This window comes from Phytophthora parasitica, assembly GCF_000247585.1.
Source record: "Phytophthora parasitica INRA-310 unplaced genomic scaffold supercont2.73, whole genome shotgun sequence".
Classification (NCBI taxonomy): domain Eukaryota; phylum Oomycota; class Peronosporomycetes; order Peronosporales; family Peronosporaceae; genus Phytophthora; species Phytophthora nicotianae.
Window position 1 is genome coordinate 113,891 of NW_008649059.1, and position 13,339 is coordinate 127,229.

At 50.7% G+C, this 13,339-nt stretch overlaps 4 protein-coding genes across 4 annotated transcripts; 3 read left to right on the forward strand and 1 right to left on the reverse strand.

Annotated features, from left to right (window-relative positions):
• Nucleotides 1–182: 182 nt before the first annotated feature.
• Nucleotides 183–922, forward strand: PPTG_24185 (hypothetical protein). Its single transcript, XM_008915621.1, has one exon. The coding sequence runs from the start codon at nt 336–338 to the stop codon at nt 666–668; it is 333 nt and encodes a 110-aa protein (XP_008913869.1). The 5' UTR covers nt 183–335; the 3' UTR covers nt 669–922.
• A 3,662-nt stretch (nt 923–4,584) lies between these two features.
• Nucleotides 4,585–6,034, forward strand: PPTG_17677 (hypothetical protein). The gene has a single exon (XM_008915622.1). It carries the CDS (start codon nt 4,642–4,644, stop codon nt 5,914–5,916), a length of 1,275 nt encoding a protein of 424 aa, XP_008913870.1. The 5' UTR covers nt 4,585–4,641; the 3' UTR covers nt 5,917–6,034.
• Nucleotides 6,035–6,406: 372 nt separating this feature from the next.
• Nucleotides 6,407–8,653, reverse strand: PPTG_17678 (hypothetical protein; the record flags this gene model as incomplete). Its single annotated transcript, XM_008915623.1, has 2 exons — nt 6,407–8,546; nt 8,619–8,653. The coding sequence occupies 2 exons, from the start codon at nt 8,651–8,653 to the stop codon at nt 6,407–6,409; spliced, it is 2,175 nt and encodes a 724-aa protein (XP_008913871.1).
• Nucleotides 8,654–12,780: 4,127 nt separating this feature from the next.
• PPTG_17679 (hypothetical protein) lies at nt 12,781–13,308 on the forward strand. The gene has a single exon (XM_008915624.1). It carries the CDS (start codon nt 12,864–12,866, stop codon nt 13,200–13,202), a length of 339 nt encoding a protein of 112 aa, XP_008913872.1. The 5' UTR covers nt 12,781–12,863; the 3' UTR covers nt 13,203–13,308.
• Nucleotides 13,309–13,339: the final 31 nt, after the last annotated feature.

Consider the following 13,339-nt stretch of genomic DNA (forward strand, 5'->3'; position numbering starts at 1 on the left):
GTGACATAACAAATTACATGTTATTTATGAAATAGTACCGTAAGTGACATAACAAATTACATTTTATTTTAGAAAATAGTACCGTCAATGACATTAAACTCTACTTTTATTTTAAAAGCAGTACTGTACATGACAAAAACAATCAGACTATCTCTCACTGTTCTGCACAAAGCGTATCCATTACACGAGCTGAAAGGAAGAAAAAACAAGCTGCTTCTACCCTACGATCGATTCGTTCGGTCCTGCAGCGGTGTACTCATCATTGAAGGGCTTTGCTGTGCGACTGGGGATGTCACCGACTGCTGACTGGATCGTCGAGCTTTCTTCACGGATCGATGCGAGCCGCTGTTCGGACTGTTGATACTGGGAGTTCCTGCCTTCTTGCTCATCGGCGTCGTCGTCCCATTCGCGGTGCCTTGTTCGTAGATTTTCGGATTGATCGTCACACTCTTCGTGGCGTCATTCGTCTTGTAAATCCCCACCAGTCGATCCGCGAGCTCGAACATGTTGTTGCGCAAGGAGATGATGATGAACTGTGCGTTGCGCGTGCGCTGCTTGATGTAGTTGCCCACAATCGACACGTTCTTGAAGTCCAAGGCAGCATCAATCTCGTCCATCACGTACAGCGGCGTGGGCTTGTAGTGATGCAGTGCGAACACCAGAGCTAGCGACGCGAGGGTCTTCTCACCGCCAGAGAGATTCGAGATGTTCTTCCAGCTCTTCTTCGACGGCCTCACACTGAACACCACGCCCTCCGAGAACGGATCCAATGAGTCCACCAGCTCCAGCTCAGCGTCTCCGCCCAGTGTGATCATCTGGTACATCTCCTTCAACTTGAGTGTAATGGTGCGGAACCCCGTCATAAACTCCTCCAGTCGCTTGCGACGCAGCTCGTCGTACTCGTGGCGCTTAGCATCACGCAGTTTCGTGGCTTCTTCCAGCTCCAACACACGAGCCTTGTATTCCTCCTGCTTCTGCTTGTACTCAGTCAATGCGCCCATGTTGACGTTGGCCTTGAGCTCATCGCGCTGCTGTTCAAGCACCGAAATCTCGTACTTCATCTCCTCCTTACTGTAACGAGACAAGGCAGCGGGATCCAGCATTGGGAGCTTTTCCAGAGTGACGTCCAGGTTGACATCTTCCTCCTCTTCACTGTCCTCGCTCTCGTCCTCCTCTTTACGTTCCTCGTCCATATCCTCGTCTCCGTCAGCGTTTCTGCTCTTCTTCTGACGCTTCCGAGCAGGAAGATCCCGTTCGTCCTCAAAGACACCAGCGTTCTGCTCTTGCTCCGTGATGAATGCGTCGTGCAGAGCCGTGAGCTTCGACTTCCAGTACGTCTCCTTCTTGCTGTTTTCCTCCAACATCTTCTCACAGTCCTCCAAGCTGTTCGCTAGATCCACCTCTGCACTCGCCATCTCGTCGTACTCCTTCTTGAGCTTCCTGTACTTGGCTTCGTCCTTACGGAGCTCCTTCTCTTTCGCAGTCACTTGTTCTTGCACAGTCTCGCACTTCTGCAGCACAGCCAAAGCCTTCTCCTCCATCGCAGTGATCTGCTCGCGAGTTTCCTCGATCTTCTTCTTCGCTGCTTCGATGTCTTCCTCAATCTTCTTCAGAGCCTGCTCGTTCTTCTCGGTATTCTTCTGACTACTCTTGAAATCCACTCGGATCTTGGTCATCTGCTTCGTCTTTTCGGCAATCTGCTTGCTGATCTTCTTGGCCACATCCTGCTCCTTACGCAACTTCTCTCCGCCCACATCGAGGATCTGCTCCTTCATTTTGGCCAGTTTCGCTGCCATTTTGTCCACTTTCATCTTCGTGGTCTTGTACTCGGCTTCCTTGGCGGTTTTCGTCTTGTTGAGCTTCTCCACCTGCTTTTTCGCCTCGGGAGAGAACGTTGTCTGCTTCTCCAAAACGCTCTTGTTCTTCTTAAAATCCTCCAGACGCGTCTTGGTGGCGCTGACGTTCAACTCGATCTTCGGCAGATCGTTCTCATACTGCTCGATCTTGCGCGTAAGGTGCGATAATTCCTTCTCCAGCGACTCCTTCTCGTCACGAATTTGTCCAAGTTCGCTTCGTAAAGACGACGCCTCCTCCTGCAGATTCCGGATCTCCTCTTCACTTAACCCGCTCGCTAGTGTACTAGACATACCGCCACTGCGAGCTCGCTTCCCTCCGCCAGACATGGCGCCTGACATCTCAACCAGCTGTCCGTCTAACGTCACTACGCGGTACTTGCATTGCCGTCCTTGATAAGCGATCGCAGAAGCCTCGTCCAGATCCTTCGCCACCAACGTATCTCGAAGAGCATAGTAGAATGCAGGCAGGTACTTCTCGTCGTTCACCTTCACTAAGTCGAACAGCCGAGGGGCTTCTTGTCCAGAAGGAGCAGTAACGCCATGGAAGCGCTGCGAGTATTTGGACTTTAGATAACCCAACTGCTCTAGAATCAGGAAAGTAGTACGGCCCAGATTGTGTTTGCGTAGATACGCCACACACGCCTGCGCCCCCGACGTTGTCTCGACCACCAAGTTGTTCAACGCACCGCATGCTGTTGAAATGGCGACGTCGTATTTACCGTCGATCGCGCCAAGATCTCCCAGACGACCGAATAATCCAGCCTTTTCCAGCGGTTTACCAGGCTTGGACGCCTCGAGCAACTCGCGCAGCATGCGGTTCCGAGTGGCGTGCGACTGCACAGCGCCAGAAGCCTCTTCAGCTTTTGTACGTGCCTCACGATACTTCTCTGCGACCGAGCTTTCCCTGCCTTTAACGTCGTCCAGCTCATCCTCAGCAACACCAATGCGATCCTTCATCTTGGCCAGCTTCTCTTGCTTCTCGCTCAGCTCTTCCTCCAGTCCACGCAAGTTCGCTTCGGCTTCAATGACTCCACACGCGTTGGCTTCAAGCGCCTTCTTGGCGTTCGTGACAGGCTCTTCCACCAGTTGAATTTCCGTCTCCGTCGTGTCGATCACTGACCGCAGAGCATTCATCTCGGTCTGGAACGGCTCCATCTCTTGCTGAATCTCCTCCATCGTACTACGAAGCTTGGCTGTTTCTTCCTTGTGTCCCTCGACAATACTCTCCAACACCTGTTCCTGTTTCTTGAGCTTCGCCTGCAGTTTCTCAACCTCCTTCTCCAGCTGCGGCACGAGCTCCTCGTTCTCCTGCATCTTCTGCTCAATGTTCTTCTGCTTCTTCAGCTCCTTCTTCTGCGCTGACTGCAACTCCTTCTGTCGCTCCTTGGCGTACTTCAGCTCCTCCCGCAGCTTCACGTCCTGCTTCTCGAACTCCGCGTACTCCGTCTTGGCTTCATCCAACTGCTTGGCCACTTCGTCGTGCTCGCTTTTTATTCGCTGGTAAACAGCCTCAACCGCCTGCAATTCCTCTCGGTTCTTCTCCATACGAGCCAGTTCCGCCTTGTACTTGGCCTGCAGCTCGTCACGCTTCGATTCACATAACTCGCGATTCTTGGACGCTTCCTGGATCCACAACTGGTACAGAATGTTGGTCTTCATGTACACTTCCTTCTCCTTCCGAAGATACTCGAGCGCCTCAGCACGTGGTCCCTCCAGATGCGCCTTCTCTTTCTCCACCAGCTTGACGCGGTTCACTTTGTCTCCTCGCACTTCGTTGCACTGCTCCACTTCGTCCCACACACGCTCGGTGGGCTCCACGTAGACGTTCGAGCCGATAATATCTTCCAGATACTCGAGTAATCCGTCCTCGTTGGTGCCTTCAGCGCCCTTGCTCTTCATCATGGCGATCTGCTCCACTTCTCCCTGTAGAATGAGGAAGCGGTTGTTGTCCAGGTCGATCCCTTTGTCCTGTAGCAGCTCTGTGACGCGCGTAAAGTTACTGGGTCGGTCATTTACGTAATATTTGCTCACGTTCCCCTTGGTGGCAGTACGTGTGACGCTGAATTGCGAGTTGGGGACGACTGTGTAGTTGGCTTCGTTGACTGTGGCTGAAGCTGCAGCCTCCTGCTCGTCTGTGTCGATGATCTCCTGGAAGAAGACGGAGACTGTAGCCATGTCCAAGTCTGGGAAGTTGGCAGAGCGATGCACCAGCTCTGAGACTTTCTTGAGACGGAGTTTGGACGCACGTTTGCCGAATACGAAGAGAAGCGCGTCGATGACGTTCGACTTGCCGCTGCCGTTGGGGCCTACGACGGCACTGAAGCATTTGTGGAAGGGACCGATCTCGACTTTGCCCGCGTAGGATTTAAAGTTCTCCAACTGCATTTTTGTGATCATCAGACGCTTGACGGGCGCCGCTTTGGCGGGCGTCGAGACTATCGGCGTGGAGGACTTTGGTGTCGGGCTTTTAGCCGGAGTTGATGGAGGCCCCTGAGCTTCGCTCGCGGCTTCCTCCGTCTCCATTGGCTGCTGCGTCTCCTGTTCTTGTTGCTGTTCTTGTTGCTGCTCCTCTGCAGACAGCGCGGCGGCGTCGACGTCCTGGGCTGCCATGATGCCGCCCTTGGTTTGCGCGCGGAATTGACTCGGCAAATTTGTGAAAGACGATTACACTTGGTTTTTGTAATAAAATGGCTACACGGGAGAGATTTTTCAAAAAAAAAAAAGGTGAAGAGTGAAGGTCCATGTACCCATCTGACTGTCGTTGCCACCTACTGATTGGACTCTGATGCCGCGGTCGCTGGAGGCCGAAGCCTCTCTGCGCGTCTTCGCGAAGGCCAAGTTGCCGCTGGACGCGCTCGGCCGCGTGTTCTCCTTCTCTTGGACGCTGCGTGATGCGCTAGAGGACGAATTGGCGGACGCGGTGACGGTATTGCTGACCACGCGCGACTCTCCGTGCTCTCCAGGACTTGCGGACAGCGTGGCCGCCTCGGGCCAATTACACATGCTGCAACTGCTTCACAACTTCCATGCCGAGGGTTTCACTACTGATGCGATGGACGGTGCGGCTTGCAGTGGGCATCTGGATGTGGTACGCTTCCTGCACTCAAACAGGAGCGAGGGCTGCACTAAACGAGCGATGGATGGTGCCCTGGACGCTCATCACTTCGATGTGGTGCACTTCCTCATCCAACATCGACCTGAGAAGTGGTCGGGACGGGCAACTCGCTGGGCGGTCGAGAACGACGACTTGCAGGCTATTAGAGACATCCTCAAAAGGAACAGGGACACCCCGACAGCCGAGGCTAAAGTCGTGGCATACAAACAGAAGCAGACGGAGATGCTCAAGGTTTTGTACGAAGAAGGCACGGACACACGCCCGTCGTACACTTTAGTGCACGCCTGTGCGGACAGAGACCTGGAGATGGTCAAGTACTTCACCGCGAGGAGCGAGGGCTTCGTCAAGAGCGCAATGTCTGAGGCTATAGCTGCAGGAGCGCTAGGGATTGTCAAGCATCTGCACGAAAATGTATCTCAGAGATACACTGAGGCTAGTAGAGTGGTGCCAATGCAGGAGGCGGCACTGAAAGGACAGTTCAAGGTGCTGCAGTACTTGAATGAGCACGCGCCGGAGTTGTCGTGCACTACCAAAGCCATGGATGATGCTGCAGCGGGTGGTTACTTGGACATTATCAAGTATTTACACGAGAATCGAGAGGAAGGGTGCACCTCTCGCGCAATGGATCGCGCTGCTACAAAGGGGCATCTCGATGTGGTGAAGTTTCTTCATGAAAATAGACAAGAAGGGTGTACGACTCACGCTATGGACTACGCGGCGCTATGGGGTCACATTGATGTCGTACGCTTTCTCCATGAGAACCGACAGGAAGGCTGCACTGCAAGAGCCTTCAATGAAGCTGCCCTGCGTGGACACGTGCAGGTGGTCGACTTCCTCATTCACAATCGACCAGAAAGCTGCAATATCGCCCACGGGATGAAGCTGGCACGGCAGCGAAAGTGCCAAGCAGTGCTTGAACTATTGGAGTCCTACCAAGCGGCATAACTCTCGCAACACTTGATTCCACTGTACTGTACATATATTTCATGCAACTTTTGTCACTTTACCATTCGAGTTTGCTTTCTTTGGTTATTTTCGATGAAACAATTGCTTTCGACGACTGAACTATTGAAATTTATCTTCTGTTAGCTCGAATATCGTTGCTGGGCTGAGAATGAATAGCAGACCCCCTCCTCCGTAGCGTTGGCGAGCCACGCCACCATTTATGAGTGAATTGAAGAAGTTTCCTTGAAAGGCTGTCAGCTTGCTTTCCACGGAGTAAAATACAAAAGAGTGTTGCTGTTGAAGTTGCCTGCACTTGTCAAACCGTGGGATGTTTAGTCCGAAAGGATAACTCATCATTTCGACAAGTTCAAGTGTATGTACAGTAGTCTGAAAGTATCCGATATCAAAAGTTGATCAACTCACAAGTCGTATAGAGCACCATTACTCATGGAAGCCTCATGGCATGAGGCTTCCTTCTTGGATGCAACACTCACACATCGCCTGTCGGGTCCTTCCTGTGTCCGTGCTGCTTCGCAGTCCTGCGACGTTGGAAGAAGCCTCCTCCCACCAGCGCCAGTCCAACGATGATGCCGACTATTAGCACAGGCAAGACCGACTTGAGCAGACGCTGAACGAGATGGTAGTAGTCCACCGACGAGCTGCCAACCGTAGCGCTCTCCTCGCCCCAATACGCAGGGAAGATAACCTCCGCCTCGAGATTGGGCCACAGCACGTCAGACATTGGCGCTGACTCGTTCAAAGCCGAGTACGACACGGCGTACGACGCCATCAGTCGCTTGTGAGCCACCATTGTCTTGCCCGTGCCAGCCTCCACGTCGATGTACGTCACGTACTTGTCGATATATTCCTGCTTCAAGTCACCCGAGTCGTACATGGAGTCTCCAGACGCCACCACGCCATCGCTCATAGTGATCTCCACAGCATCAAGTAGCGTCGTGTTGCCGTAGATGTAGATCGGATACGACACGTACGCTAAGAACCCTGCAGAGAACGCCAGTGGCTGCACTCCATCCACCGGCCATCCTGTGCCCTTGATGTTATTGTATTGCGAGTTGACCAGCAGATTGTTGGGTGGACTGAAGCGATGAAGAGTGATCCCTTCGTGATCGACCTCCTGTCCGGTCGAGTACAGTGTCACATTCTGCTTGCCTTCGTCCAGATACATATCGGACGATGTTTGCGTCAGAGTGTTTTCAAAGCCTGTCATACCAGCACCTCCAGGCTTGATACTGGTGGCATCGTTCCCTTCAACGGCACTGCATGTGAGGTTTGCTGTGGGGCTGGCGCAGTTCCCGTAGTCATTGAACGCGATGATCTCCGACAGTGTCGGATTGCGACGTTCCTCACCAAGTGTGGTGACCCACAGTGCCGTGGACGTGTATCCGTTGAATTCCTCATAGTCGAGGATCTTGGAGTCGTCCTTGCAGCCTGTGATCTGGATGTACGTCTCGAGATTATCGGCCGAAGGAGGCGTCTTGGAGTAGTCAAGTCCCGAATCCTCCGCAATACCAGGGAGAGGAGCAGCGCAGAGACCGAAAGCTTCACACAGATCGCAAGTGTTCTCTCTAAATGTAGCTGCTTCTTCCTCACCATACTCCTCGGCGTAGATCTCCTCAATGATGCCGCAAGTGACGTTGTTAATCGCTACGACACTTGCACCCAAAGCACACTGCTTACACTCGTACCAAATATCTAGACAAGCGTCCCCCTCACAACTCGCACATTTGCTGTTCCATCCATTCGCCACATTGCAGCTCGAGACGTATTCACTGCCAAGACCTAATCCAGCCAGCAAGCTCGGGTAGCCTAGTGCCCATTGCGAAACTGTTCGCGTGACGAAGAGTCCGTTGTAGACGAACCCGGACAGATCCAAGTCAGCAATTGCTTGTGGACCCGTAGCCAAGAAGGTCAGCACTGTGCCACCACTCGCGACGGTGTTCATAGCCACGGGGTCAAGTGAGTTGAGCCCATTCACCCAACGCATCATTTGCGGTCCGTAGTTTTCAATCGCATCCTCAATGACCGTCTCGTTAGTAGAAAACGAACCAGCCGCCAATTTCATGAGGAAAGCCTTCTCACCTCCCGCCTGGGCGATGACATTCAAGTATCCAACGTCGAAACTCGTGAACTTGTCGGAATCGGAGCATCCGTCGCAACTCAGCGATTCCTCGAAGGTGTGGTAAGTGTAAGACTTGTAGCTCACTCGAGCCCCGTCGTCCAGGAAGTTGATGTCGATCTTGAACTCGCGACGACGGAAGACGTAGGGTCCACTCTCCACGAGGCGCAGCTTGGAGTCTTCACCAGCCAGATACGCCTCTGCATTCGAAGCGTTGAACATGCGCAGCGTGTAATAGTAAGGGTTGCAGTCATCGCAGTCGCCGTACGCGTCGTAGTACGATTCCTCTTCAGCATCCGAGGTATCACACACTACAACGCCATCCTTGACCTTCTTGTTGATGACAGGGGGCAGTGCTGATCCGTAGACGATGGCGATCACTGTCATCAATGCACCGATGATGATCAAGATGAGACCGAGTTTGTGTACTCCACAGCAGCCAGTCTTCTGTGGTGACGAGGTTTTCACGTCCGCATCCGTTGGCGTCGTGATGCTGTAGACAAAACCCATTCAAATTGTGTTGATGTTAGATGCCGACTTGGTCAGGAGACTAAGACGACCGTACCCGCTTTGGTAGTCATTGGATGGCGATCCAGTCATCGGAATGTGGTGGTGGTGGATTCAAGTTGTAACGTAGTCGCTTTGACGTGTTGATAGACGTGAAGACGCGGTTGTTGCTTGACGCGGCGAAAGCGAAAGTGAGATGACGGAACTCCCGACTCGAATTTGCAGGAAGTTACCGTCGTTGAAGTCGTCAGGATCAGCTCTATGGAGAGTCACCGGTGGTACCGACATACCACGAGCTCATCTCGATGAGGTCTACACATCAGCAGACTAATCACTACTTCAACTAAGTGTCTTCTCAGTCTTGGATTCACAGTACATGTGATGAATTCTTAAGCGATCTCGATGGGTTGACGCATTGGAGGATGATAAGCGTATGTTTCTTCATTGCAGCGGCAGGGTGCAGACAGAAGAACCACGAATCAAAGATAGCATCTCCAGCATTTCCAGCAGTTAAGCAAAGAGCCTCGACGTGCCAACACCGAGCACTATGGTTGTAGAAGCTGTTCTTGGGGGTCATGCTAATACTCTAGAGAGCTGTTTTTCTAAACTTCTTGATTTGTCGGGTTGATGCTTCGGTTTACTTTCATTGAGAGATTTAGACTTGTTTTTAGGCATGACTGGAGTAACTCCACTGGAGTTCACTGCTGTCCTTTTTCAATCCGAAACTCGATTGACTTGGAATCTGAAAAAAAAAAAGGGGGGGGGGGAGTATTCCCCCCTCTTCCAAATTTATAAGAAAACTTGTTTTCGAGTAAATGTTGGTGGATATGCGAGTAAGGGAACAGAATGGCGGTTGGTCGAGTAAGCATTTCAATGAGATTAAGTCCGAGTAGTTGTAGATGAACTGCGAGTAAATCAATATGTACTAAACGTTAAAAAAAAACTGCTCATTCAGGAACTCCTGTGATGTTTAGGCCCCTAGAGTGACTGTGAGAAAGCTCTCGCGCCAGCTCCTCCACCTCCATCGAGATAACCTTTCCGTCAGAAAAATAGCACAGGCCAAGCGTATCGACCATCATTTTCTTGCCAAGATGTAACCCTCCCCACCAAGTTCGCAGGAGTACCGGTGCTGGCACCACTTGGTTCGAACTGCTTCATGATTGACCAGTGCAGGCAACGAGCTGGTGCTTTTGTGAGCAGCCGAATGAGGTTCTTCTCAGAGAAAAAATGACTGTTAGCTGTATCACAAACCAAAGCACCTCGCTGTTTTGCCGATCGAGGCGGCTTGCTCCGCTAAATTAGTGACTTTTAATAGTCCGCCAGTACTGATGCTTGACTGGAAGCCGCCCTTGGGAACGCATGCACCTCGGTGCTGCTCCCACGCAAAGTAGAACCTTCACTGGGCCGATGCAAATAGCCTAAGTACTAGTCAATTATTTTTCATTTTTATTAGCGCACTGCTAGCGCTAACACGAAGCGCGTAGACGACAAATTGCGACACATAAATAGGCCAAACATTACTTTTGAACCACGTACTCGACTTTCCATCGTTTTACTATCTTACTTGCACATCGGCCATTTCTTACTCGACGCACCCCAAATTTATTCTTTTGAACTTGAGAACGTCATTTTGGACGTCCCAGACTTGCTGCTGGAATCACTCCAGTTTCTAGAACTCCAAATTAGTGGCGGCTTACAAAAACTAGAATGACGTTGTTTAGTCCGGGAGGTTGGAGTATTGGGGCGTACGTGGAAGTCATATCGAAAGAGTCGGAATATTGCTATTATAAAAAGTCTTGGTAGTATATGGGACTCGATTTCGTACTTTCAATCTTTTGAAGTAATTTCCTTGTTTGACCTGCAGGAGAAAATAATGTACTTCACCACTTCTGCTAAATTTTGGTTGCACTAGGTGCAGCAGGATGGCTTCGTTAAACGTTTTAAATGATGAATAACCTTCTATTTAGGCGATCACGCAAAGTGGTCGTTGCATAACATACAGTGTAATATTCAGAATCCCCAGTAGATTTACTAATAAAACAACATTCGAACACTACCGAATGCACTGTTGGTGTTTGCCTGATATCATCTCAAACGTATCTCGTCGGCACAATTATTTACTCAAAGTGGTAATATCATATTGTGTGTTTGATTGTCTACCCATTTGGGCCGCTTTCCTAGAAATTAACATCGACTTCAGTTCAGGTTTCCGTAGTCCCCACTCCTTTAATTGTGCCCATGTACAACCATGGATCACTACTACAGGTCTTACAGCAAGAGAGAGAGAGAGAGAGAGAGAGAGAGAGAGAGAGAGAGAGATGGCCTTCTATTTGAGTGTTATGTTTGTATGCCTATAGAAGCCTGATATGCAAGTAGGCGGTTCTGTACAGAGTACAGGTCTTACAGCAAGTGACCAAGTAACGGTGGTTTCATGTGAGAGGTGTGTAAATCTCGTGCTTCTATTGCGTACACTGTTGCACGGATGTCGACCAAGCTGACTTCAGAATAATCCCTGTTGGGCCTCCCTATATCAAGCTCCGCTACATACATCCCGGTATAACAACTTCATCAGTGATGAGGTTTTACAACGAAACCTTATAATTTTAAATGTGGTTCTGTTGCCAATCAAAACTCCATCGTACTGGTCAGGACGCTTATAAGGCTTCAGCTCGTTTTTACTCTCTTTTGGTGTGGCAGCATGGATCTTGTTGATATACCAACTTTGTTAGAGACCGCTGATGGCTTGCCCTAAAAGAAATAGCCTCTATCGGAGCGTAGCCCTTTCCTCGCAGCTCTGACCCCACAACAGGACGGAATTGCCGTTGGCAATCGCATGCGCTCGCGCGATGGATTTTGGTGGATAGATCGAGAGTAAGACCTCACCGACTTGGCAGCGGGGAAGGCACTCTTGTCATGAGAAAATAATTGCAAACGCTCTGCCACTCCTTGGTCGCAAACTGGTAATTGCCGAAAACGTTTCGACCATAATAGACGGTTTCTTGAAGTGCAGTGGTCAAGTGGTGTAGTTAATTTTAGCTTCTCTTTTTCAGTGTACAGAACAACGTTCAGTGCTATGTAGTATGTGCTATAGCACAGCAGCTAGAACAGACTCTTGTATTGAACAAAACTATTATTACGCCGCTTTTTTTTATAGTTTACTTAGTATCAAATGCAGCTCATTCAGTTTTGTGCAACATCACTTGGATATTGTATCAAAATCATTTTCCTAAAAGAAATCGTTTATTGTTACAATAAATCATGTCATGCTTGCTCCGTTGCATTGCTGGCAGCAATGTAATTTGCTGCACTATGAACAGCGCTCTTGCTCGGTGATGGTGGTTTAAAGTTAAATAATTTTGGACCCTCGTCAGATCCTGAGAAATGTGTTAACTCTACCATTGTTGCATTGCTGTAGGCATATTGAGAATGGAGGGAGGGAACGGCTCCAATCCAATTCATGGGACTCCGCTACCAACGGCCGTGGCGAATGCGATAAGGTAAAATGGTCAGAAACCACTATTCTGGCGCCAGTAAACTCATCAGTGATGTGTGGGCGTCCGTTGAGCTAAGGGTAACTTACTCGCTTCAGAGCAGTGGATATAGTAACTTGATGGTACTGGTTGATAATGGTATCACGGGCCACGTTTCGCGGCAGTATAGGTTGCTATCATTATTGAGTGGGCGCTAAATGATCGTAATATACCCTCATCGACATCGAACTTTTTTTCACGATAACATCGAGTACGCCGGTAGCTCTGACAAGATGGACCCTACTAGAAAAAAAAATAATCGATCTTGTTGCATCGCCGCGCGCTGGAACTTTAATGACGGTCCGCATAAACGCGCGCAAGTAAACTGCGTCCCGTCACAAACTGCAACAACTTGGCTCTGCTAGCAAGAGCATGTTAGACCTATGACAACTGGTAGAATCTCATTTATTCTCACCGAGACAGTGGCAACGCTATTACTGGCAGTAACTTGGTTCTTCGTGTATGACAATAGGCACAAGTCGTCAGGTGGGGCCAAGGTTCGGAAGCTGCAGCTTGCATTCGTCACTTGCATTTTACGATAAGGTGCCCAATTTCCAGCGCGAAGCTCCCGTATCGGTGGTGACTCACCATACTGCGTGGTTGAAGTATGGTGCGTGTCGTTGCTCCCGAGTAACGGCGTCCAAGATCTCTATTTATGACAACCCCGTGCTCAGGGCAACAGAGGCGGCAGGGCTTTGGATGGGGTTGTTCATTTCCAATTGCTCCGCCCAGCACTCAAAGCGTCTTCCCCACCTCCCCCAACCAGCAGCAGAATGTGCAACATGGTAACGATGCAGACTGCCCTGCCGTCGTTTGTCGAGGACCCCGCCACCGTGTCGGCCTCCGGCAAGCTGCTGTCTCTGCCCACCCTCAACATCTCGGTCCAGCGCGAACGCTCGAGCGAGCGGTATTCGCAGCGCGCAAACGGTGTCTCGTTCCAGAGTGAAGCCTTTCGACTGCGCACGCAGGCCAAGATCTCGGAGCTCGTGCGAACAGCCACGGCCTCGACTGATATCTGCAGCAACACCAACGCGCTGCTCGCCAAGAAGGCGCTCAAGTACCGCCGCGTATTGGAACGACGCCAGCTCGCCAACGCCGCCGTGACGTGCTAACCGTCCTCGGCATCCCCACACCTATTTATTCGCCAAAAGTGCTAGTAACATCATCCCATACACGTATTCAGCCCAAAGTGGGCGTTTCGTGCAATTCCGCTTAACCTCGATAGAGTTGTGCGATTGGCGAGCTCGCA